At 30.2% G+C, this 27,080-nt stretch overlaps 2 protein-coding genes across 2 annotated transcripts; one reads left to right on the forward strand and one right to left on the reverse strand.

The window, feature by feature from the left end:
• Positions 1-20,129: 20,129 nt before the first annotated feature.
• OCT59_001565 (uncharacterized protein) lies at positions 20,130-21,137 on the reverse strand (the record flags this gene model as incomplete). The annotated part of the gene is made up of 4 exons (XM_066139671.1): positions 20,130-20,371; positions 20,438-20,649; positions 20,717-20,746; positions 21,106-21,137. The coding sequence occupies 4 exons, from the start codon at positions 21,135-21,137 to the stop codon at positions 20,130-20,132; spliced, it is 516 nt and encodes a 171-aa protein (XP_065989059.1).
• An 876-nt stretch (positions 21,138-22,013) lies between these two features.
• OCT59_001566 (uncharacterized protein) lies at positions 22,014-22,717 on the forward strand (the record flags this gene model as incomplete). The annotated part of the gene is made up of 4 exons (XM_066139672.1): positions 22,014-22,046; positions 22,128-22,167; positions 22,380-22,543; positions 22,709-22,717. 4 exons carry the CDS (start codon positions 22,014-22,016, stop codon positions 22,715-22,717), a joined length of 246 nt encoding a protein of 81 aa, XP_065989060.1.
• Positions 22,718-27,080: the final 4,363 nt, after the last annotated feature.

Genomic DNA, 27,080 nt, shown 5'->3' on the forward strand with positions numbered 1-27,080 from the left:
GGAGATCAATATAACACAAAAATCAACGAACATCAATTAAAACACAGAAAGCATGCTCCACCAAAACACAAACATAGAAATAAAGTATTTTTACACGTCTTTTTGACATCACTTTCATTCAAAGACACATATTCGTTTGAAATTATGACATAATACCACAAATCACATTAATTCTTGAATCATCAGGATTTTAATGGCGCGAACAGAATATTCATGACATGAAGTTTGACTCAATGAAGCAGTTGGGTTAAATAAATATTGTGATTATCGGAACTACAGTTCGAGAAGCGCGAGTTTAATATTAGTCATGGGATTATAGTTTATTTTATTACTTGATTTTAGCAATGTTTAACCGTATCCACATATTTATGTGTCGATCCAAGATTGAATCTCACGATTAGATAATATGTTTATATATAATTAATATGTTTGTATATAATCATGAGTTATATAATCATGAGTTATAAAGTTGCACCGATTACGCCAATGAACAATATTTGGTCGCAAATTTTTTATGTTTTGGATATTTTACATTACAAATATTCATAATAGAAAAAGATTGTATATTTTCTGTATTTTATTTCTCATGGGCGACACACATTCATGGAATTGGGCACATTACATCTATTATTGTTATAAAATAATAATAAACTTTAAATTTCAAAACAAGTTTTTGTTTTTTTTATTCTTCTTCAGCCTTTCTTTTTGATTCCTGTTGATGTAACAAATTATTTTTCCATCGCAACCTTTTTTGTATTACATAATTCAAATTAAAATTCAGAATAAAGCAAACAAGTTGTTTTATCAATCCTTTTCTTCGTGATGATAAACAAAAAAAAAGATAAACTAGAATGATAAGAAAATTATGCTTCAATTTGTTCATATTTATTATCAAGGGTACTCGACAGGGACCCGAAACAGGTCAGACCAAAATAGGTATAATCTATTGATTTTCGAATTTTCCGCGTGGGGAAATCCAAGGTTTTTATACGTCCCAACAAAAATAAATATAATTTGAATAAACAAAAAATTAGTAAGCCAGTATTCCCTAAAAAATAAGCTATGAAAACAATTTTAGAGAATGTACATACAAATAAAATGAAATACAGTTAGTTTAATCACGCTATACTCAACTCATTACCGGTCACATACCCCTTTATTAGAATGGTCCGTCTCTTTAGTCACACCATAGTATTCAAACAAAAAAAAATTTTTAAAGAAATAAATTCCGATAGTCGACAGTTAAAATTCTTGACGCCAAAGTTTTTTTTTTATAAATTTTATAAATTTCCAATTAAACAATAATTTTAAAAATACAGAGGCGCAGTATCAGGTCTTAATTTATCCCAGGTAATTAAAATATAATTTGTAGTATTAACGCAAAATATTTGTAAATTTTATCAATACCAATGCAAATTGTTTGCAAATTTTATTAATATTACCGGTAATGCAAATTAACTAACGTTACTATATTATTAATGAAATTAAAAGGAAATTTTTTTTATTTTAACTAAAAGGACTATGTAATAATTATCAACAGACTGTTCATATTCATTTGAAATAATTTTTTTTTTTTATCTACTGTCTTTCTTGATACTATAATCCCAAATTTGCAAGTATATCAATAAAAGCAGCTGATGCTCCAGAAGTTTGTAATTATGGGTCTAAATCGCGACGGGTCAAAATCCCGAATGGGTCAAAATCCCGACAGTTGGCCTGCATTATGCAGAGTTATGCAGAATTATGCGGAATCACGTGAATTTTGACCAGCATTAGAATTCGAGATTTTGACCCGTCGCGATTTTGACCGGATACCTTTTCAAACAATAAAAATAATTATTTTATGTCGATGTTTGTATTACCATCTTTAGACGCAAATATATCAAGATTCACTGATCCGTTTTCTATAATTTTAGGCTCATTGGAAAGCCCTTGTTCCGGACTTTATAGGCGAAAAAAGAGCTCGCCGATTGAATTATTAGATCCGGAGATATTTACGTTTTAAATTGAGGTACGAATTTTTTAACATGCTTAAATGCAAATATCTTTGGATCCACTGATCCGTTTTTTATAAATTTAGGCTCTTTGGAAAGCACTTGATCTGGACTATATGAGCGAAAAAAGAGCTTGCCGATTGGATCATTGGATCTGGAGATATTTACGTTTAAAGTTGAAATACGAATTTTCAACATATATAGTAAGTGCTAAGAATTATATTAATTTAAAAGAAATATTTACCAAATTATAGTATAATAACATTAAATAAAATTTTTTAATACTCACCCCAATTTACTGTATATTATATTAAATGTAACAAAATCAATATTTTAATTAAAGGTGGACAAATCAGCCCATATGGTATTTATTATTAATACTAGCTAAAAAATAACATAAAGAAACTAATTTCTTCTTATTATTATTATTAGTTTTTTCTGATTTACTAGCAGAATTAGTTCCTTCATATAGTTCATCAAAAAATCCAATTAAATCTGCACTAGTTTTAATGTATTTTTAAATTCATTAGAATCATAAATTGGCTTTTGATTTAATAATCTTTGATTTTTATAAAGTATGTTAGACATTTTTTAATTTTATTACTTAAACTAATTTTATCTGAAACTGTTAATTATGCTATAATTTCTTGATAATCTGATTCAAATTGTTTTAATTCTTCTCCATTATATAAAATATCTTTTCTAAATGAATAAGTATGATTTTCTATTTTTAATATATTATCATCATCATTTTTTTTGAGGATTGGTGCATTATATTCTTTTAATGTATTATAATCAGGATCTTTATCTGTTTTTTTCTACATAAACTACAGATTTTATCATTTTCATCTAATTGTAAAATTGAAATTAATCTTTTTGAAACTTTTTCAAGATTAAGATTTTTTGATTTTTGATTTAAATTTTTTGATTGATTTCTATATTCATTATGCTTTGGATAAGAACAAATTTTATTGTATTCAAGTAGCTTATAAGCTTCATTAATAATAAATTTATTATAATGCGGTGTGTTTGGCATAATTTTATACCAACTAAAATAGATTCTTTTTTTGTTATTAGAATTTTTATATTATTAGTAATTTGTCCAATTATTCCTTTACAATCAGTAGAATTAAATTGGAAAACATGAATAGATTCTGTTGTGGCAGGCTGTGTACTTTATATGTCAGAAAAAAACCAAGAGTTAGAGCTTCATCCAACAATCTATTACCATACCATTCCGAAATTAAACAATCCCTGAAAATAAGCAACTCCGGCCAGCATTATAACGATTTTGACCAGAATTATGACGACTTTGGCCGGAATTAAGTTCAAAAAAATGGTTGTTTAATAATTTCGGAATGGTACAGTATATAGGGATACAGTGAACAGGGCGGACATACCTTATATCACATGTTGATCATTTGCCGATCATAACATATGACTGATTTTGAAACTTTATTCCAGGCCATAAATATTCAAAAAAATTATTCTAAATTGGTTTATTTAATAGTTTAATATATTAATAATTTAGATATATTAATAATTTAGTATAAAAATTTTGTGGCAAAATAAAATGTGGTTCCAAAATAAGCTTTAGGCCAAAATTTTCAATAATTCATATATGTGCCGATCATCTGCTAATTTGACTTGAAGCTTTGGGCCAAACTAGAAACTTTCAAAATACATTATTTAGGTATTCAAGAATTAGTGACAAAAATAATTATAAAAAATTTTAAATAATCAAAAAGTTAGCATTAAATAAATACTTGCTATTGTATTATAATAATTTATGTAATAAATGTAAGTTTTCAAAACATTATTTCTCAATCAATTTTACATGAACATAGTTAAATAAAAATCATTTTGGTTTTTAATATACATAATCGTATTTTTTTTATGAGATAATATCGAATAGATAATTGAAATGATTGGCAAAATGATCGACAATAATGTGATAATATAAGGATGTCCGCCCTCTTACAGTGAGGATTAACGTACATACACGCTGGTCTTACGTACTTGTGAACTGAAAGTCTTGTGAGCATTTCATAATAGTTCCGGTTAGATTCTTTTTAGATCTAGACGATCGTTTTTTCTTTTTTCTTTAGGTATGTCGTCAAACGGGATTAGTCTGATTTCTTGCTTCTTTTAGGTTAAGTATTGATTAACTGGTGATTTAGGCAAATCCATAGTCGTAAATTTATTCTTTATTATATTACCTATAATTTTAAACATTTTCGATTTTTATGCATTTGATAAAGTTCATTACTTAACCGCAAATAATAATAAATTATTACAAAGAAAATACAATAGTGAAATGAAACTATGAAGATTATGAATTATTTGTGCCTGAGAGTCTAGATTTTTTTTAAAAAAAGGATCATATGCGTGACCGTGCAATGTTACTTTAGAGCTTTAGAGATGGTATCGTCTCGAGCCGATTCCAAATTTAGTATTTACTAAGCTTGTCTCGACTCCGAACAGGCTCCAACGAGCCAGCTCAAATTGAAATTAAGATAGCTTATAGATCAAACCCAAATTAAAAAATTTATTTTGTTACGTTGATCAACTTTCGTATGTTCTACATACAAATGTAACTTGAAGCTCCTATTTTTAATCCTTAAGGACGGCTGGGACGCCGAGCTGAAAGAACCAACCATCCCTACTATAATTTGACACCAAAATATTATTTAAGAGTAATCATGCTTATGAAAGATTTTTATTTATTTATTCATTCTATCAAAACCATATTATAATCATAAAATTAGGTACGGTATATTAAATGTTAATTATAATATTTACATTTTTGTTTTTGTACCGAAGGAAAAAATTAGCGTTTCGTGCAACATCAATTTTATGATTAATTAAACTCATCGAATATACTGGCAAGGCGGAGTAAAGATCAATAGGAACTGAATGGACCCATTTCAAGACTAAATATGCTGAGAAAGGCGAAAAAACTTACTCTTTTTAGGGGGATCAAGGAATATATAAATATTATAGTATAAAATGTCTAACCTAATAAAACTACTGATTGTTATCTAATAACAACAAATGGTACAACCCCAAAAATTTCCCCTGAATGCAGTAACCGGCCAGAATTACAAATTTATATATTATTACGTGATATAATTTTTATCCTAGGAACAATGAAAATGTTCGATGCATCGCGTATTGCATCAATTTTGATAGCGTGCGATATTGTAACGATATATCATCCAAATTAATTTAAACAGTGACCTGAATATCACCAATTTTTTTTCAATTGCTATATAGATTGACCATTTATTTAAGATTAGTATTAAAATATATAATTTTACTGATCGGATGAAAAAAAGAATATATATACAGTATATTATCTACACTCTACAGTACACCAACACAATTGAATCCCTGAATTCTTCAAATTCTTCAGCAGAATTTAACGCGTTTTCCCTTGTGAATAAAAATTTTCAAATTAAGAGAATTCTATAGTTACAATACAAATTTTTTTTTAGGAGAAAAGTCAATTTTTTTAAATATTTATTTGCATTAAAAAAAAGGTTACCTTTTTTCAAAGGAGGGAAGAATAAAAAGTCAAGTACTTGAAATTCCACATTTCCAACTTTCGAAAGTGTTATTTCCAAGGATATTACCATATTTTATTTGAATGATCGAACAAATCACGATCAAATTTTATGATAGATCCAATAAGCTAGTTCTGATGCAAAAATGATGTTATATGGTGCCACCATATATGTCTATCAATTTTGCAGTTCTGATCAGTTGCATTTTTCGGTTTGTGTAATATATGAAATATCCGCGTGTTTCACTATTTTATTTTGCATATGACGAATTGTCGTAATACAGCAAAAATCACGTGACAGACCCAAAAGATCCAAAGATTCCGTCGTAGGTCGTAACAAAAGGTTAAGAAATTTTAATATAATCATAAGTTTCTAACAAATTAAAAATTTTAATTCGATACATTATTTCAGGTTCTGAAGACATGATACAACTTTTAATTAAGAAGGATTTTAGGTACGAAGAAATTATTGAAACCATGAAATTTATAAATTAATTAATTCTTAAAAAATTTTATCATTAGATCAATATTATAGATTAAATTACTACATGATTAGGCTAAATTAAACAGGATTTTACCTTCAAATTAAACGCTAACAAATTATTTTGTAAAGCTTTTAGTCTAATTAATTATTTAAAAATTCACTATTTTTTAATAGATAATAATAATATTCCTACTTATTTCACACGTTATAACGCCAATCGTCAAACCTCCGTTACATGTACAAGAAAAAAAACATAGATTTCACACACACTCCTAGCAAGAATCCACGTACACGCCGTAACTCAAAAAAAAAAAACGATTCCAACGAGCGTGTAAAAGAATTTTCAAACCTGGGAAACCTAACGAATCTACGACTTTCTCCTTGTTCATCGTCCATTTTTTCAATTTGGTATATGCAACATCCTGCCACTATCAGTCCATTACCGATACATTTCCTAGTAGCAAACAAGATCCTCTTATTATTATTATTTATTTTACTAATTTTATTTGCTAATTAATTTAATTTAAATACACTATTTTAGTCATAAAAATTCGCGTGAATTTTTTCTTATTGATTTCTTTTGCATTGATTGTATGGTTTTTTTATAAACTCTTACGTGTTTAAACACGTCCTTGATAAAATAATGTATTCTTTTATGCAGATTAAGTCCTCACATAATAAAATTCTCGTTGCATCTTTTCTTTGGGCGAAGTATCGAAATGTGAGTCTAACTACTCTATCTACTCTATGATCTTCTAGGTTTCGATACTGATTCAATCCCATTCAACAATTGAATTACTATAATCTCCCATGATTACTTTCTTATGCTATACCTTGTAAAGATTCTTTGATGTGTTTAGTAATTACTATCTCATGTTCGCTGATGTCGAGAAAAATATATTACCAAAAAAGCGTACGTTCTATATAGTACGTCCAGATCCTTTGTTTTTTTCCGATATGATGTTCCAGCAAATAGGCACTTTCATGATCTGATCGGAAGACCACATTTGTTTAATGAATCTAGTATTCTATAGGTGACGTGACGGTATTTGTTGCATCAATTTATCTTCTTTCTTTTCAGTGATTGAGTATTTGTTGTGAATGGCTTTAATACTTTGGTGCTTAAAAGTAAACGGATATCATTAATGATGTCCTTCCATGAATTTAGATACAGCGATACAGCGATGATCTGAATTATTAGTGATCGTTGCTGTTGTCATGGATTGATTTTGTGAGTGAATTTCATGTGAAGAAATATTTTACCTTGTTGTACACTATGCGACCTCGTCAAATCTCTCCAGATTATTTACAATAATCTTAAATGTTTATTTCCTCTCTAGAATCTCCTTGTAATTAGAATTATTATAAACCTCCCTTCAACTCATATTTTCACCATCTCTCCTAGCTACATAAGATAAAAAAAATATATATACATCAAAAAATAATTCTCGGTACACACCAAACACTCTTGATCTCAGATTTGGGTAGGGCCTTACATAGGCATTTAACGCTTTTATCAAATCCTTTTTCTATACCGGTAACATAGTAACTCAGCTTGCACTCCATAGGGGAATACGATCCTTAATTCCTTATCTATGGCTAGGAAGACGGCAATTCTTTTTAGGGAGATTTGGAAAATTATATAGATTGCATGTTATAATGGTCTTTTTCTTTTCCTTTAGCTTAGAATTTCGTTTTTTCACAGTTGTAATTTTTCTTTGTTTCCAGTAAAATAAAATAACAATTCGTCTCCATTGAGCAATATACACTTCTCTGTTGTAAAGCATATTTTTTTCTAATTGTATATAATTAGAGCAGTTTCTGCTATTTCTCTCAAATTTCCAGGTCTATATTTATAGTTAACCTTCTTATACAGACGTGGTATGACTGCATCTGTTCAATCGCTACATAACAGTGATATTAACATGGATAATCTTCAAACTTACTGAATGGAAAACGTATATCAATTTTTAAAATGTTCCCACCAAATGTTTCAATTATTAAACTTTCAATACTACTTGGTAAAATTAAATTAATATAGAAATAAAAACAATGTTTCTTAGATATGATATATCTCGCCATACGAGTTTTTTCCTTCAGTTCTCAATTACCAATTGTTTACTTGTTAATTTGTGAAGCATTTTAGATGATTTTAGCGAGTCAGAATCTGGATTTGTTTTGTCCGGTCGTTTCACAAAAGTGTTAGATTCTGTACCATGAAGCCAAGCTGGAAGCAAAGGTTATGTGCAAAATATCACACCTATACCACCAACTCCACCATCCCAGAATATTTTCTGATGAATCATCATAAATGTAAAAAGTGTCCTAATTATCACCATTACGAATTCGTTCAAGTGAGGTAATAGTTTTATTAAATAATTGGCTCAATTTAATCTATTAAAATAAATATTAATTAAAATCAAAAATTAAAATCAAATATTATTTAACTCTTAAATGTATTTAATTGTTAATTAAATAATGAAATAATTACCAAAATAAATAAAGAGTCCTTAGCTGCATTATCTAATATGATTTAAACGTTATCGAAAAATGTTATATGCTGCAACAACTTAACAATCTATTTTTTAAATCTTGGCGGTTGATAGTTAAGGAAAACTAGAGATTAAGTCAGATGTTAAGAGGTCACGGCACTTCCTATTGTCTTCCTAGCATGTTTAGGATCCCAAACATATGCTAAAGAACCAAGTTATTTATAAAAAAGGAACATTAAGTTATTTTTTGTATTGAAAGTATTGGAATGAAATTGGTGAAAATTGATAGATGATGTCAGATCAAATTCTATGATAACCATGATAACCATTCAAGTTGGTGACACACACGGCAAATCCAATCCAAGTTGATAAGAATAAAGGTGCACGCGCTAATTTGATAACCCGTGGTTTTTTCTTCGCGCCTTTTTTTTCCCACCTTTAAAATAGGATATATTCATATAAGTGTTGTTTCTCCGCAATATTTGTTTTCCACCTTAAAATAGGGTATATTCGAATATTATGAAAAGTCTAATAAAAAAAGAGGGATTTTTATATGTAATTATTTTTAGTGCCGTAATTTTTTAGTTGGTGCTTTTGTTCAAGCTAGTCAGTTGCTTTAGCAGGTGCGGAAACATTATTATGATGCTTTTCATGTATGAAAAGACGGCTTTTGGTGGCAGATGATTCAAGGAAATGATGAAAGTTATAAATAAATCAAACTTTTCATAATTATGAATAAGCAAATTTATAATTCTACTAATAATTCCAATTTAGACAACGAACTTGGTCTTCAAAACTAAGAAAACTTTACTTCAATCTACTACTTAACCATCACATGTCAATCAACACGGCTAATATTAACAACCAAGAAATAGCGTAAGCGCTCTGATACAAATTTGATGTAAATAAGAATGATGATTATATCCGATGGAAATTGATGATGAAACATCATCTTGAAGAAACCTGGGTGTTTACCAAGCAATAACCAGAAAACGTTCAAAAACAAAGAGGCTTTCGTCTTTCAAGAAAACGAAACGCACGACGAAAAAGTATTGGGAAGGAAAATAATAAATATCAAGATAGTTCTCTGCGGTGATCATGTGAAAGTTGAAGAAATGGTTTGTCTAGTAGGACTATTTAAATAAGCTAGTCCGATTACTCTAGAATCAAAAAATATCTTTTGTTCATCTTATTACAAATACTCAAGGATACAAGTGATGAGCTTTAATGCTAGTGAAACTCAAGTAAAAAAAAAATAATTAGAGTCCGTTATCAAAGTTGAACAAAAATAACTTGATTACTGGTTTTTCCAACGATATAGCTTTAAGTAAAGATCATGCAAATGGGGTACAAGAAAGAAATACTTATCTTGATGGCGTAAGTCGATGATATGATCTATTTTAATAAGCGGTATTCGGACTGGCAGTTATGTCGATACAGAATAATACTTATTGGACGAGTAGTTCGTACTTGAGTTGGATAGGTCGAGATTGAACGGGATGAATAAGTAGAGATGTTTAAATTCTCATCTGATTATTATTCATGAGTAATTGCATTTATCGGTACATGTTGATATTAATTCGTGCCTCGTTTTTTTGGCATATCTTGTACCTTCTCGCGAATCTTAAAGATCTCTTAGTAAGTCATATACTCGTCTTTTCTTAAATATATATCTCATCTTAATTTATTAATAAATGTCTTGTGTGTTTATATAAGCAGCATATATTTCCTATCCTAAAGAAACAATAGGTGATATTTATTCTTCAAGTACATCTAATGGAGCTGCACCAGTTGCTACCGTTGCAGAATGCAGATCTAATATTTCTTCATAAATTTTATAAGTTTTTAATTAACTTTACCTCGAAAATTATAGCAATTTTTATTATTTTAAAATTAAATTGTATAATAATCCGGTTTTCCTATTTTTATCTTATAAATAAAAATTTATTATGAAATTTTAATTATATTTTAAACATATGTATCCTAAAAGTTTCACGCGATGCAGATGCATTCATTATTTACAAGTCGGTAAAAAATTTATTATCCCGATGTAATCTTTTCACACAATAAAATAATATAATTGATATTTCTGACGATTTGATCTAATCGATAATAATTTGATCTATGATAAGTCTACTACAAAGTGATCAAATTTGTAAATTTCATGCTTCATCAATTCCATCTAGTCCGACGCTTATTATACCAATCTCGTAATTCTAAAACTTTTTCGTGCCAATAGAAACATAAATGATTAAACTACCCACTAATTAATAAGCTACACCTAATCCTCAAAGCCACAAGCGACTAGTTCCCTTTGAAGTAAATACTGTAAATTTTGTTTATCGAAAACTCAAAATGTGAAAACCATAATATATTTTCAACTTGATCGATGCATAATCGTACAAAGGATACTCCTATAAAATAAACAAATATTTAAAATACTTAAAGAATACATGTTCATATATATTACCTTACGAGAGGATCATTCTTTTGTATCTAGCAATTACTTGGAAACGGAAAGGAACATCATTTTTCTATAGATTCACATGCCAGTATAAACACTTGATGCTACAATTGTAACCAAACCCTAAACATATTGTAAAATATTTTACATCGATTATCAAATGGTGTTGACTTTGGTTCGTAGTATATGCAATCTTACTGCCTTCCTATAACAAGGATCTAATGCATTCCCATTTTTGTTAAGCTAAAATTATAATTATAAAATTTAATTAATTAAAAAATGGATAATCATATTATTCCTACTTATTTCACGCATTTTACGCTAGTCTTCAAATTTCTAATTCAGATCTTGTTCATCGCCATTTTTTCAATTTCAGTGTCATTAATTGTAGAGTTACTAACTTTTTGACTATTATATAAATGCATCGAATTAGGAACTGTGACCATAAAACGTATATTATCTATTCATGTACTAGGAGCATGAATTTTATGTAAATTTACACAACATAGAATTTGTTCGTAAAAATCAATTGATAAGGGGGTCACAACTCCTCTCGTAGTATTTTTTTAAAACTTTTCTTGCATAAACTTTTTCATTAATGTTAACCAATCGAAATAATAAGGTAATCTACGTACTCCACCAGAGGATACAGAGGATATTGGTTGTATTGATATCAATTCGTATATGTTAAATTAATTATTTGTTTATTTCTTCATTTGTTTTCTATCATCATCGATATTCATCGCATCAACATTCTTGTCGTTGGAAAAAACATTCGAAATATTAAGCTTCAATTACACAATCTGCTTCTCAATACTTACTCTTTTATATATTAAAAAATAAAAAAACATCGAATTAGATAATATAAACTTTTAATAAAAATTAGAAAATTGGTACAAGTAATGGTTATCAATCATTTAACTCCAGATTGTAAATTACGGTACGATGGGAGTGAACGTCTGTACGATATTAACGTACGAACTGGCCCGAGTTTAGGATTTATGCACTTGCACGTGATAGCATTAACGTTAATTCCGGCCAGTTCGTACGTTAATATCGTACCCCATTCAACATACATTTTTTGATAACGTTATCGATCATTTATCTAAATGTGTAAGATTAATGAAATGTGTGACAGATTACGCCGATTATACTGCTTAAAGTTTGTGGCGCATTTTTACAAAATGTCATGACATCATTAGCGGCAGATTAGTAAATTTGCAGATATGCGTAAGTTTGTTATTGCTAAGAAAACTAAGAAAATTGTCTGCGCAAACACAAATGCATACATAATTGACTACCAATAAGGAGATTAATTTATTGGTTTATAGGTTGATTTTGTAATAAAGGTTTATTTGGAAATTGGGGTCTGGTTATAATTGGTTCACATTGACTAATTTTAGTATATTTATTATTAAATATATTTCTAAAATTGGCTGATTTCTTTATTTCTTTATTTACAAGTTATTTAGGCATATTTATAATAAGTTAAAAGAAATGCAAACGCGTAAATGCGTATTATTTGCTTTTTCTTTTTTTAAAAAAGTTTGAACTATTTTTCGAGTTAACCCTTTTTTATTGTTATCTTTTTTTTTTATATTTTTTGATAACTTCATATAGTAAGCGTACCATTTCGCAAATAGAAATTGAAGTACAAAAAATGCTGTATGGATCTGCATACTATAGATTAAAATCACACCATGCCATGCCATGCAAGTTTAAATAATACCTAAAATTTGCCACTAAAAGTTACTATAAATTATTAGATCGTCGTAAAAAGATTTGTTCTTATTCTCTTTTAATACAGTAGTTAAAGTAAAGAAGGTACTATAACATACTGTACAACTAAATAATACATGTATGCTAAGGGATTCAAAAAGATAATAATGTTTAATAATATTTCCCACGAACATTCTATGAACTATTTGAATCAAATGATGGCAAGATTCAAAAATTAATTATAAATTTCAAAACAAGTGGACGTTATTTTTTTATTATTATTTCAAAAAGCCATATTTTACTTGTATTTCCTTAAATAACTACATTTTTTAACGATTTAACTATTAAAGAAGAACTACGTTGACGATTATAGAAATAAACTTTTACGATATTATTTGATAAATATGTATTAAAAATAACATTGTAGAACAATTACGTCATTCACATATTTACGTGTAAAAAAAAGAATAATTATGCATAGAACATATTAACATCTTTATGTGTAAAAATTATTAAACCTTGAAAGATTTTTATTAATAAATTAACTGTAGGGTAATTTCGTTTACTTGAAAACAAAAGAAAAAATCTTTAATAAAATAATTCTGATGACAACATAATAATACATAGATGATACATACTTCAGTTATTATGCGAGAAGGATGAGTTTAAGTGATGGATAAGCTTAAGTGACGGACGAGTTTAAATGACGGACGAGTTTAAATGACGGACGAGTTTAAATGACGGACGAGTTTAAATGACGGACGAGTTTAAATGACGGACGAGTTTAAATGACGGACGAGTTTACAATAAATAAATGAATGAATAGTTTACATAACGGATGAATTTAAATGACGGATAAGCTTATAATGACTTAAATGATGAATGATGGGGGAGTTTATAAAAAATAAGTTGGGAGAGAGACAGTTTATATAACAAAACGAACAATACGTTTATTTATCGTTTCGGATCCGTACGGGAGATCAATACAACCCAAAAATCAACGAACATCAATTAAAACACAGAAAGCATGCTCCACCAAAACACAAAAGGAAACGCTATAGAAATAAAGTATTTTTACACGCTTTTTGACATATTCGTTTGAAATTATGACATAATACCACAAATCACATTAATTCTTGAATCATCAGGATTTTAATGGCGCGAACAGATATATTCATGACATGAAGTTTGGCTTAATGAAGCAGTTGGGATAAATAAATATTGTGATTATCGGAATTACAGTTCGAGAAGCGCGAGTTTAATATTAGCCATGGGATTATAGTTTATTTTTATTACTTGATTTTAGCAATGTTTAACCGTATCCACAAATTTATGTGTCGATCCAAGATTGAAACTCACGATTAGATAATATGTTTGTATATAAGTCATGAGTTTATATAAAGTTGCACCGATTACGCCAATGAACAATATTTTACGTTACAAATATTCATAATAGAAAAAGATTGTATATTTTCTGTATGTATTTTATTTCTCACATTCATGGAATTGGGCACATTACATCTAAAATAATAATAAACTTAAATTTCAAAACGAGTTTTTGTTTTTTTTTTATTCTTCTTGAATAATTTAAAAGAATTTTCAGCCTTTTCTTTTGATTCCTGTTGATGTAACAAATTATTTTTCCATCGCAACCTTTTTGTATTACATAATTCAAATTAAAATTCAGAATAAAGCAAACAAGTTGTTTTATCAACCCTTTTCTTCGTGATGATAAACAAAAAAAAAGATAAACTAGAATGATAAGAAAACGATGATGCTTCGAATTGTTTATATTTATTATCATAGGATACTCGACAGGGACCCGAAACAGGTCAGGTATAATCTATTGATTTTATTCAAATTTTATACCGCGTGGGGAAATCCAAGGTTTTACACATCCCAACAAAAATAAATATAATTTGAATAAACGAAAATTTAGTAAGTCAGCATCCCAAAAAATAAGCTATAAAATCAATTTTAGAGAATGCACATACAAATAAAATGAAATACAGTTAGTTTAATCAAGCTATACTCAACTCTATATAGACTATATTGTAAAAGGAATTACCGGTCACATACCCCTTTATTAGAATGGTCCGTCTCTTTAGTCACACCATATAGTATTTTTATAAATCACACCATTTTCTGAGGGTCGACTTGTATTATAAAATCAATATCTGCAAAATATTTATTTCAAACAAAAAAAAATTTTTAAAATGTATTTATTAAATTACCAAGGGGTTTACCGCAAAATCCCGACAACCATAAATATCGAAAGTCTATGGCTTTATATTAATGCAAATAAATAAATAATTATATATATATATATATATTTTAAATTTTTAATAATAAAACTGCAAAATCTATAAATATTGTGCCTTTTACAATTACAATAATTACGGGATCTCCCAAAAATCCTGACAACCATAATATCGACAGAAACCAAAATCTCGATAAATGCAATCTAAATCTTGACAGCCAAAATCCTGACTGGGATGAGTATGAGATTAGTTAATTTTTTAGTGCAAGTGTTTCTAATCTCAGAAGATTAGTAATCTAGTAATATACTGTACATAGTCCTTTTAGTTAAAATAATAAAAAAATTTTTCCTTTTAATTTCATTAATAATTTAGTAACGTTAGTTAATTTTCATTAATATTAATAAAATTTGCAAACAATTTGCATGGTATAAAATTTACAAATATTTTGCGTTAATACTAATCAAATAATTCAAATTATATTTTAATTAGCCGGGATAAATTAAGACCCGATACTGCGCCTCTGTATTTTTAAAATTAGATTTATAAAATTTATAAAAAAACTTTGGCGTCAAGAATTTTAACTATCGACTATCGGGATTTTGGTGTCAGGGATTGCAAAGTATTATCAATTAAAACCTTTAATGTAAAAAAAAATGTACGTGCTTACGAGAAATATTGAAGAAATATATAACACGAAAAATTAAACAACGGATCAAATTTGACTACTGTAGTCCAGGATAAGCATCTGGTCCAGCAGTCCAGGTTAAGAAGACCCTAGACAAACTATAACTAATAAAATCAACAATATAACTAATAACAACTTAAAAAGATAGCCGAGACCAAACTTTTGTAGGTGACACTAAGAAAAAAGCAAACATAATCAGTAATCTTTCTCCAGCACTATGCATTGATACTGAGAAAAAAAAAACAAATCATAATATGTCAGACCCCAAGAACACTTAATTCAGATGCGTACATTCTCAATGAGATATCAAAGCGGCGATAGAGACGCTAAAAGCATGATAGAGGCTTAATACAAGAGACTATACCGACAGGTTTATTGCCTGTGTACTTTGTGTGTCAGAAAAAAATCAAGAGTTAGCTTCATCCAACAATCCATTATCCGTACCATTCCGAAATTAAACAACCCCCGAAAATAAGCAACCCGGCCCGCATTATAGAGAATTTGACTAGAATTATGATTACTATGGCCGGAATTAAGTTCAAAAAATGGTTGTTTAATTTCGGAATGGTACAGTATATAGGACAGTGAGGGTGTACGATATTAACGTACAAACTGGCTGGAATTAACATTAACGCTATCACGGGCAAGTGTATAGTAACTCCTAAACTCGGGTTAGTTTGTACGTTAAAATTGTACAACGTTAAGGACGCCCCCAGTATATATAGAGAGTAACTTAGATTACGAACCAGGATGGAAGTATAAACATACACGCTGGTCTTACATTGATCATTTATTTAAGATTAGTATTAAAATATATAATTTTACTGAACGGATGAAAAAAAGAATATATTATATATATACAGTATATTATCTACAGTACACCAACACAATTGAATCTCTGAATTCTTCAAATTCTTCAGCAGAATTTAATATTTTGGCAATCCTACAATGAAATATTAACGCGTTTTCCCTTGTGAATAAAATTTAGAGGATTTTATAGTTACCATACAATTTTTTTTTAGGAGAACAAAGTCAATTTTTTTAAATATTAAAAAGTTTGTTACCTTTTTTCAAAGGAGAGAAGAATAAAAAGTCAAGTACTTTAAATTCCACATTTCCAACTTTCGAAAGTGTTATTTCCAAGGATATTACCATATTTTATTTGAATGATCGAACAAATCACGATCAAATTTTACGTATTTATGATAGATCCAATAAGCGTTTTGCAGCTAAATTTGGCTGCTATTCATGTGCCGATCTAATCTGTAATACAATGAAATTCCATGGAATCCTCTGCGGAAATCCTGAAATTCCGCGGAATTTAGAACAATAGCTATCATTAAGGGATATGGTGCCATCATATAGGTCTATCAATTTGCAGTTCTGATCAGTTGCATTTTTCGGTTTGTGTAATATATGAAATACCCGCGTGTTTCACTATTTTATTTTGTATATGTCGAATTGTCGTTAATACAGCAAAAATCACGTGACAGACCCAACAAATCCAAGATTCGTAGGTCGTAGCAAAAGGTTAAGAAATTTTAATATTATCATAAGTTTCTACCATAAGTTTCTACCAAATTAAAAATTTTAATTCGATACATTATTTCAGGTTCGACAAAAATTTTAATTTATCAATGAATTTATTTAGCAATTGAAGACATGATACAACTTTTAATTAAGGAGGATTTTAGGTACGAAGAAATTATTGAAACCATGAAATTTATAAATTAAAAAATTTTATCATTAGATCAATATTATAGATTAAATTACTAAGATATAGAGTCCATAGAATTTTTTTTTATACACGATATCAAAAATAGTTGTATGTTGTTTAATAATTAGTATAGTGTTTTCACTTGGGCACTCATATTCTTTCCATGTTATCCCGTTCACGTTATTCCTCCACTCTGTTAACGATTACATTGTGTGAAACGATGCAAGTATCTTTTTTCGAATATTTGTATTACCTAAATTTTGTATTACATAGGATAAAGAAATATATACTGCCTTGTTACGGATTTACTGTATTTGAATATTATACATGCATTTGTTAATTGTTGCCCTTCAGGTATGACATGAAGACAACGTCGTAAATCGCTTTTTGCCAACATTCTTCCTCGTGTGGAAATCTTTCTAAGACGTGTTTCTCGTTTGGGTAGACTTTTTATTAATTGTAATGCCCATAGACAGAAACATTTGCGATCAACAGCACTTTAACTGTATATGATTAATAGACAAAGTGATTACAAAAAGAAAATCAAGTTTCCGATAAAATGAACTACGCTCGGCTACACTGAAGGAAGATAAAAAGTAGTATTAATGTGTGAATCAGTCTCCTGCGGCTTCAGGTATAGTATATATTAATAATATTAACATTTATTTTTTCGTTTTGTATGTATTTGTAATTAATGTCTATTAATCATAACACGATATTCTTATTAATAGCACAATCGATTTCATATGAAACGAAAACATCTGAAAATCTACAATGAGGAACGAGAATATATAAAGAGCGTTTGATGATTCATTGTATCCGAAAAAATGTTAAGAAATTCGTTATCCATGTGTAGAAATAGGGGTCTAGAGAAAGCAAACGTGTGTAGAGTTAGTGAGTCATATTTTAAATTTTTTTATACACGTTTTTCATGATTCATTAATATAGTATACAATAACAGTGCATGGGCAACAGATATTAAGAGTATGGCTGAGAAGTGAGACCGTCACCCGTATTCCACAATCATTGGTGTAATGATTCTTAACAAAGAATTGAATAAATTATTATTTGTTGCCTCATCTACTATTAACTATTAAGCTCTCACTATATTATGTCCATTACTGCATTACGCAGAGATTTATATTCATGTATTTTGCGTGTCATTCACTAGTTCTGGAGGAATTTTTTTGATAACACAAAACGAGTTAGGCGACATCATCTTTATATTTGTTTGTAGTTATTCCCGTTTCACATGAAATAAGTACATGTACTTGAATAGGGTCATACTAGGGTCATAAGGGAGTCTGGCGTTTCTTGAAGGACCTTATAAAAAATTCACATGCCTAGGGAGTGCGAGAATTTTGCAACCGAGCCTTTCTGGTATAACACATCAATCTTTCTCATGCGAAATTGTTAATCGAGTTTTCTCTTTTCCTTATAAAGAATGGAGACTCAATGGAGGTTGAGCTATGGAAAAATTAACTTATTGTCTGCAAACACTTTTGGGCATAGTCCAGCTTCCAGCAGATGTTTATCATCAAGATATGAAAAAAACTTTCCCGGACGAGCAGTACCAAGGCACACTCCAGATATGGTAAATGGGATTGTAAATTGAATTATAAATACGTGGTTATTAATTATGGGTAACCTTTACAGAATCATGGAGAAAATTACGCTCACTTGTTGTCTCTATAAAAGAGCCGAGACTTGTCGTATTTGAAGTAGAGACTGCCGATAATCTTGGCTGTCTTGTAGAAAAAATTAAGCAGGTATTTTCATGTAGCGAGGCCAAAGACATAGAGCTTTGGAAGGTAGAAATTCCTGATGATCATAAGGACGAATTTTTGGACCTCGTTTTGAACGATAATGACAAGCTCACAGAAGGGGAACTTAACCGTTACTGGACAGAGCAGCCTCCCAAAAATCATGTTCATGTCATCATAAATTCGTTTTCTTTGTTTCTAAAACTAAGGAATCAGGAATTAGAACAACATTCTAATGCACATAATGTTTAGAGGAGAAAGTAGATAGATATCTTCAGAAAGTGTGTTCTGCAGGCGTTATCAAAATAGGAGATGAGCTAAGGATAAACAAATCTTATTCAAGTATTGTAGATGGTAAAAAAGATTCGGTGCCGGTTTATATTGGATGCAAAATAACTGAAATCATTAATGGTAAATTAACCGTGATTCTCATTGATTATGATGAGGAACAAAAAGAAATTTTTTCCTTAAATATGCTGGAAGAATGGTTGCTTGTTAAATTCGGTCTAGATAAAGAGTATAGACCTAGGGATTGTCATGATTGTAATGAGAAAATCAAGATTAAACGTGAAGGGGAGCATTAGGGAAACTTATAAGAAAATAAAAGATAATAAAAGATATTCGAAAAAATAACTAGTTAAATTGGTATAGTTCGCATATAACTCGTAGCAATCATTATTAGAGCTACTCGGTGTATTAGTGAAACTGGCTAAAACTATTATTATTAATAAAAAAATATACGAGCACGAGAACAAAGTTCACATATGCCCAATCTGAACCGGAAAAAAATGGAATTCACGCGAAAATAATTGCAGTTATTTTATTATATATGATACTAAAAATCAAAAGTAGTCAAAATACTACAGATTACTTAATGCAAAAAAAACATATGCAGAATTTCTTCTACACAACCTAATCTCCATTAATGAATTTTTTTGAAAAGCGTGTGAATGCAAATCAATCATTATCTCAGAAAAAGCAAACGTCAATTAAAGACTCGTCGTCTTTCTGAAACATCGAAAGTATTCGCTCTTCGAAATTCAACCACGTAGATTCTTCCAATAGTAGGATGATTTGTTCCTTGTGTGAAGTTACTGTAACGTTCAAATAATTGTACGACAGCGTCATCCAACGTTTGCATGCTGTTAAAGGCAATAACAGAGTTGGATTGGGGTGGATGTACCCTTGGGAATGCGATGGGTATATAATTTTGAGTACCCCTAATTACTAATCCAGAAAATAAGGTTAGAAAAAACTTTTTAAGATAGATTATATAATATTTATCGGTAATACCGTTGGCGACGTCAAGTTCCCTAAGATTTCGGGCGGCGAGGCCTGGTTGGTTATATTCGACTATCAAAAGTGGATCATTACAGAAAATTTCATCATTATCATCTTTGTGTTTAAATTGAATTATGTCATTCCAAAGGGCGATTTGCTTCTTCGTTTCGTCAGAAACTCTGAAACCTTGTGGAAAATGCAATTTTTGATCGTAGTATTTTTCTCTAAAAAAGTACTTTGTGAGCATCGACATTTTGTCGTTTTGAAAATGAAAAATGACTGACGAATTACCTTAACCAGTTGTAACCAAAATATACAAGCCTTAGTAAAAGTATGGTTAGCCAAATTGGGCTTAGAAAGATTCCCCAGAAGAAGTAACAAGAGTGGGGAACAGCAAAGAAGAAGAATGTAATAGTAATATGTCATTTTGGATAATGAATATGGAAAATCAAAGATCGGGAGGCTTATTTAAAAGGAAATATAGAATGAGGTGTTTGATTATCATTGTTCTACGCTATTTTTAGCACTAATTAACACGTCCAAACGCGTCCCAACGTGTCCCAACGCGTTCCAGTGTTATTAATAATTACTGTGCACTTTGTTTTAACTATTCTTACGCCATAATTTACGCAGGCGGCTTTAGATCCAGTGGCAAGATTATTCCCTATATATATCTCAACTGCCTTGTACCTGGAGATGAGTACGATGGCATCCTTCAAATGAAAATCTCCACCGAGGAACTCGTTAACTCGTTTAAATTCATGGTTGGAAAAAAATTGCAATTACCTTCCAATCGTTTTGCTTTAGATAAGATTATTCACTAGAACATGGGAGTTTACCAAATTATTGAAGAACTCAAAAAATCTACAAATACGATACGCACAAAGAGAATAGACCAGCTGGAAGAAATTTTTCGTTACTTTGATGGGGATGAAAATACGCATAATAGTTATCTAAATAAGACTATCCAAGTTATCATCAGATTAATGTAGTTAAGATAGCGTGTTATAATAGATTAGTTGTATGAATTTATAGAAAGTCAACAAAAAGAACAAATAGTAAAGATTACCTTAGTTAATACGATAGTCTGAATAAGAAGGGACAATTATCTCGTTTCTGTTCTATGAAACGCTGTTCCTCATTTTTTCAGGGCAAAGCCCAAAACAGCTCAGCTAATAGCACGAGGTTGCTATCTAAAAGATGTGAAGTAGATTATAGGCACTTTGTATGACTATAGTAATGTATCCTTTATGTAAGGCATTTATCTTTATTTTTCGTTTTTTAATAAAGTTGATCTTGTGATATTATTTATCCCACACAAATCGAAAATGATGAAAAAGCTAACTAGAAAACTTTAAATGTAATTGCGAGTCACATTATAGTATAAAGTGTCAACACTTGTGATCGAAAAACGAAGGTGTGAAATACGAAAACGAGTATTGGAATAACAAGAATGAGAACGAGAATGTTGTCGTGATTGATGGGACAAAGACAGGAACGATAATGAGATTCTTTTTGTAGAGAACTAGTATGAGGAGCAACGTGATCTGATTCATAGTAATCGGTGCTCCAGAAGATCATAGTCTGGATGAATCAACATATGGACTGCTCGTATTATCAGGTATTCTCGTTTTCTGGGATCATTTACTTTATTATCTCATAATGGTGTTCACAATAATTGGAGAATTTTTGTTCGCATCAGTTCAACAGACCAGATACGTCTCGTGCAGATTGTGGGTTTCGTATGTTTTTTATTTGTGATGTCATGAGAAAAAATATTCGCAGCTAGATAAACTAATTAACACTGGTTTGTTAAATTCCGTCCATTCCATTATAGGTAATGTGTCGCCATCACGAAGCATCTCTCTTATCAGAATGCTCTCCTTTGTGATATAATTAACAACTGATCGTTAAAATTTACTTCTCAATCAATTATCTATCTGTTCTACAAAAGACAATTTCATAAACATTTTCCGAAACCATTATGCCTCATCAACACGAGAAGAACATTGTTCCACGAGTTATCGATTTGTGATTGTTGATTATTCCACTGGGCTGATTTTAGTCTTAAAAAGAAAGATGAATGGAAACGAAACTACACATATACTATTGCGTGAGGTAAACATTCACTATTCTCTGTGGATACATGCAGGATTGATTTACGGTTTCGTTTAGTGTTGTTTCTCAAATGACCAAAAGAATCTATCTGCATTATCTTATTCATATTTGTTGTTATAAGAAACCATCGGAATTATTAAACTCCCAATCATACTCTTTCCTTAGATGTTATAACATAACGCATCCTGCGCATTTTCATAACTCTTGAAGAACAGAGATGCTACATAAGCACAACATCAATGATTGGAGATGATCTGAGTGTTGGTGTTTATAATGAGAATACACTAGAGTGAGAAATAACGGGAATAGAATTTTGCTACGTATGAAAACATTACAAAGAAAAAATCAGTGCAACTGAGCGGAGCTCACTCCTTCGGAAGGGACTAGACTGTAACACAAATATTATCATATAATAAGTTCGTAATCTAAGGTTACGGTCTCGTAGTTAGGAATTACAATATTCAAAGAATAACTAGGGATGACTCATTTGAAACAATAACATTATCAGGCCGTGTCCTCGTGAACCATCTTCTATAACACTTGTTATGACTAGGAGCACAACTATATTCGACATGTGTTAGAAACGTTGAATGACCTTTTGAGGTTCACGTTATATAGAGTCGGAAGAGTATTTACTGCGCATTTCTGCATGGGTCCGCAGTCAATATCTGTTGTCCACTAATTTTATCCTCCGCAGCAAATACTGGAATGTGATGTGTAAACCACATGACACTCTGACAGGTATCACATGACATCTGTCCAATAATTTTTTCTCCGCAGCGAAATACTAGAAATGCAAATGATATTTTGAACAAACATAGATATTAATATCACTATCAAAAGCTGGTAGAGTTTCATTGGTCTGATTGTTGCCAACTAACAGTTTTCGAATTCGCATGTCTGATCGTTACCAGTGGTAATTGTTTTGATGTTCAAAGATATTGTCCACGTATATCATCAACTATTTCGTCATGAAAAATGCAATTAAAAAATAACAAGAGGGTACGCAATAGACATTATATGTGTATTATCTGGATTAAGGACATTACCATGGGCTCGTTGAATGATACATTCATTATCTAACCCGTTATTTCCGGCCACAACTAATAACTGAAGAATTGTTTTTGCATATAAGCCTTGTCATAGATGTTTTAACTGGTCGCTCAAAGATGGACACTAGTACCCGTTACGAGTGTACAACGGACTTTTCGAAGAAAAGGCAGTGTCAATGGGGGGACACTGTAAGGATCGGTTAGTTTCAAGGCATATCATATAAGAGCACTTATTGTCTATTAACTTTTAAAACTAGGGTTCAAACTAAAATTAACGTGGAATTCGATAGAAAATGGTAACATGTTGCTAACAGGACCTTTGTTATGCGAATGATTAATGTAATGGGATATAACGACGTCTTTTACTGGGAGGAATACTGCGATTAAAATACCAGGGGATTTTTCTGTCAAGTAAGATACACCTTCATTTTTTTGTCACACCTATTGGGTACCTTTGGACAGGATATTTGGCTATGGACTAACGGACAACAATAACAATAACGTGTATTGTTAGTAACTTGTGTTATATCATTACAGTGTTATGTAGTAATAGAAGGAAATAGGAATGATCGGGAGAACGTGTCAAAGAATGTGTAACTAGCTAAGGCTAAATCACATCCCGTAGTGTAGACTTTATTACACTCAAATGATTTATTGAGTAACTGATACTATTCATCCGATACTATCCTGAAGAAACTAAATTACATTGTGGTCAACGGAAATTATTTAGTCCGCATCTCCTATGAATTCGATTACACATTTTGTTCACAGGATTTTCATATTGTACAGGATTACGGCTGTGTTTAAGAAATATTTGATGGGGTTGTTGAACTAAGAAAAAAATAAGCGATAAGTGGTCTACTTTTCACGATGGACACATATTATTAACCAGAACGACAAATATAATGATTTGTCCAACTTCATCGAGATTACTAGTACAAAGTTTGTGCGCTTAGGAGTTAAGAATTTCAGTATCCTGAACCGGATATTGCAGCTGTATATCCACTAACAAATAACCTTCTATATAATTTGTTTATATCGGAACCTCCTAAGAAGAAAATGTATAGATATGTTCTACGGTGATGCAAAAATTTCTTTGTTTATTGTACAATATGATTCCGATGTTTTTTTGAATCACTGTTATATATGGAAAGGCTAAATTAAACTTGCCTTAATGATTACCTTCAAATTAAACGCTAACAAATTATTTTGTAAAACTTTTAGTCTAATTATTTATTTAAAAATTCACTATTTTTTAATAGATAATAATAATATTCCTACTTATTTCACACGTTTTAACGCTAATCGTCAAACCTCCGTTACATGTCCAAGAAAAAACTCATAGATTTCACACACACTCCTAGCAAGAATCCACGTACACGTCGTAACTCAAAAAAAAAAAAGTTTCCAACGAGCGTGTAAAAGAATTTTCAAACCTGGGAAACCTAACGAATCTACGACTTTCTCCTTGTTCATCGTCCATTTTTTCAATTTGGTATATGTAACATCCGACCAAATGTGAATTTGTTAAAAGATAGAACTAGAAGTTGCCCCGATACATTCCTTAGTAGCAAACAAGATCCTCTTATTATTATTTATTTTACTAATTTTATTTTGCTAAACACTATTCTAGTCATAAAAAATTCGCGTGAATTTTTTCTTATTGATTTCTTTTGCATTGATGGTATGATTCTTTTTTTTGTTTTTTTTTGTGAACCCTTACATGTCTAAACACATTCTTAATATAATAATGTATTCTTTTATGCAGATTAAGTCCTCACATAATAAAATTCTCGTTGCATCTTTTCTTTGGGCGAAGTATCTTACAAAACAGCAATGTGAGTCTAACTACTCTATCTACTCTATGATCTTCTAGGTTTCGATCCCATTCAACAATTGAATTACTATAATCTCCCATGATTACTTTCTTCTGCTATACTTAGTAAAGATTCTTTGATGTGTTAGTAATTATTATCTCATGTTCGCTGATGGCGAGAAAAATATATTACCAAAAAAGTGTACGTTCTATATAGTACGTTCCAATCCTTTGTTTTTTTTCCAATATGATGTTCCAGCAGATAGGCATTTTCATGATCTGATCGGAAGACCACATTTGTTTAATAGATCTAGTATTCTATAGGTGACATGACGGTATTTGTTGCATCAATTTATCTTCTTTCTTTTCAGTGATTGAGTATCTGTTGTGAATGGCTTTAATACCTTTGGTGCTTAAAAGTAACTAATATCATTAATGATGTCCTTCCATGAATTTAGGTACAGCGATACAGCGATGATCTGAATTATGTTGTCATGGATTGACTTTTGTGAGTGAATTTTCATGTGAAGAAATATTTTATCTTGTTGTACACTATGCGACCTCGTAAAATCTCTTCAGATTATTTACAATAATCTTAAATGTTCACTTCCTCTCTAGAATCTCCTTGTAATTAGAATTATAATAAACCTCCCTTCAACTCATATATTTTCACCATCTCCCCTAGCTACATAAGATAAAAAAAAATATACATCAAAAAATAATTCTCAGTACACACCAAACACTCTTGATCTCAGATTTGGGCACCTCTTTCTGCGTGTTACATAGTGGAAGCTGGGCCTTCCATAGGCATTTAACGCTTTTATCAAATCCTTTTTCTATACCGGTAACATAGTAACTCAGCTTGTACTCCATAGGGGAATACGATCCTTAATTCCTTATCTATGGCTAGGAACTAAGACGGCAATTCTTTTTAGGGAGATTTGGAAAATTATATAGATTGCATATTATAATTGTCCTTTTCTTTTCCTTTAGCTTAGAATTTCGTTTTTTCACAGTTGTAATTTTTCTTTGTTTCCAGTAACAATTCGTCTCCATTGGGCAATATACATTATACACTTCTCTGTTGTAAAGCATATTTTTTCTAATTGTATATAATTAGAGCAGTCTCTCCTGTTTCTCTCAAATTTCCAGGGTCTATATTTATAGTTAACCTTCTTATACAGACGTGGTATGACTGCATCTGTTCAATCGCTACATAACATAGTGATATTAACATGGAATATATGGACATTGTTGCCGGATAATCTTCAAACTTACTGAATGGAAACGTATATCAATTTTTAAAATGTTCCCACCAAATGTTTCAATTATTAAACTTTCAATACTACTTGGTAAAATTATATTAATATAGAAATTAAAACAATGTTCCACAAAAGTGTTAGATTTTATGACCTACATTGGGCTTGGGCTCTAACAGCAGAATTCGGACCAAATTTTAAATATATAGTCACACTTAAGCGCACAGGTAGTAGTACACGTCAGAAGTGGGTATTTAGTAAAGTGAAATAACAAACAGTTATTTATAGTCTGAGTGTAAATGTATGTTGTATAGTATATAGCGTGGATGTTGTGTGGTTTTTATGAAAAGCTATCAATTAGCCGATAAGTCTTTGATATAGTATACGCAACAATTGGAAAACTTTTATAG

The sequence above is a fragment of the Rhizophagus irregularis genome, chromosome 1, assembly GCF_026210795.1.
Source record: "Rhizophagus irregularis chromosome 1, complete sequence".
NCBI classification, from domain to species: Eukaryota; Fungi; Glomeromycota; class Glomeromycetes; order Glomerales; family Glomeraceae; genus Rhizophagus; species Rhizophagus irregularis.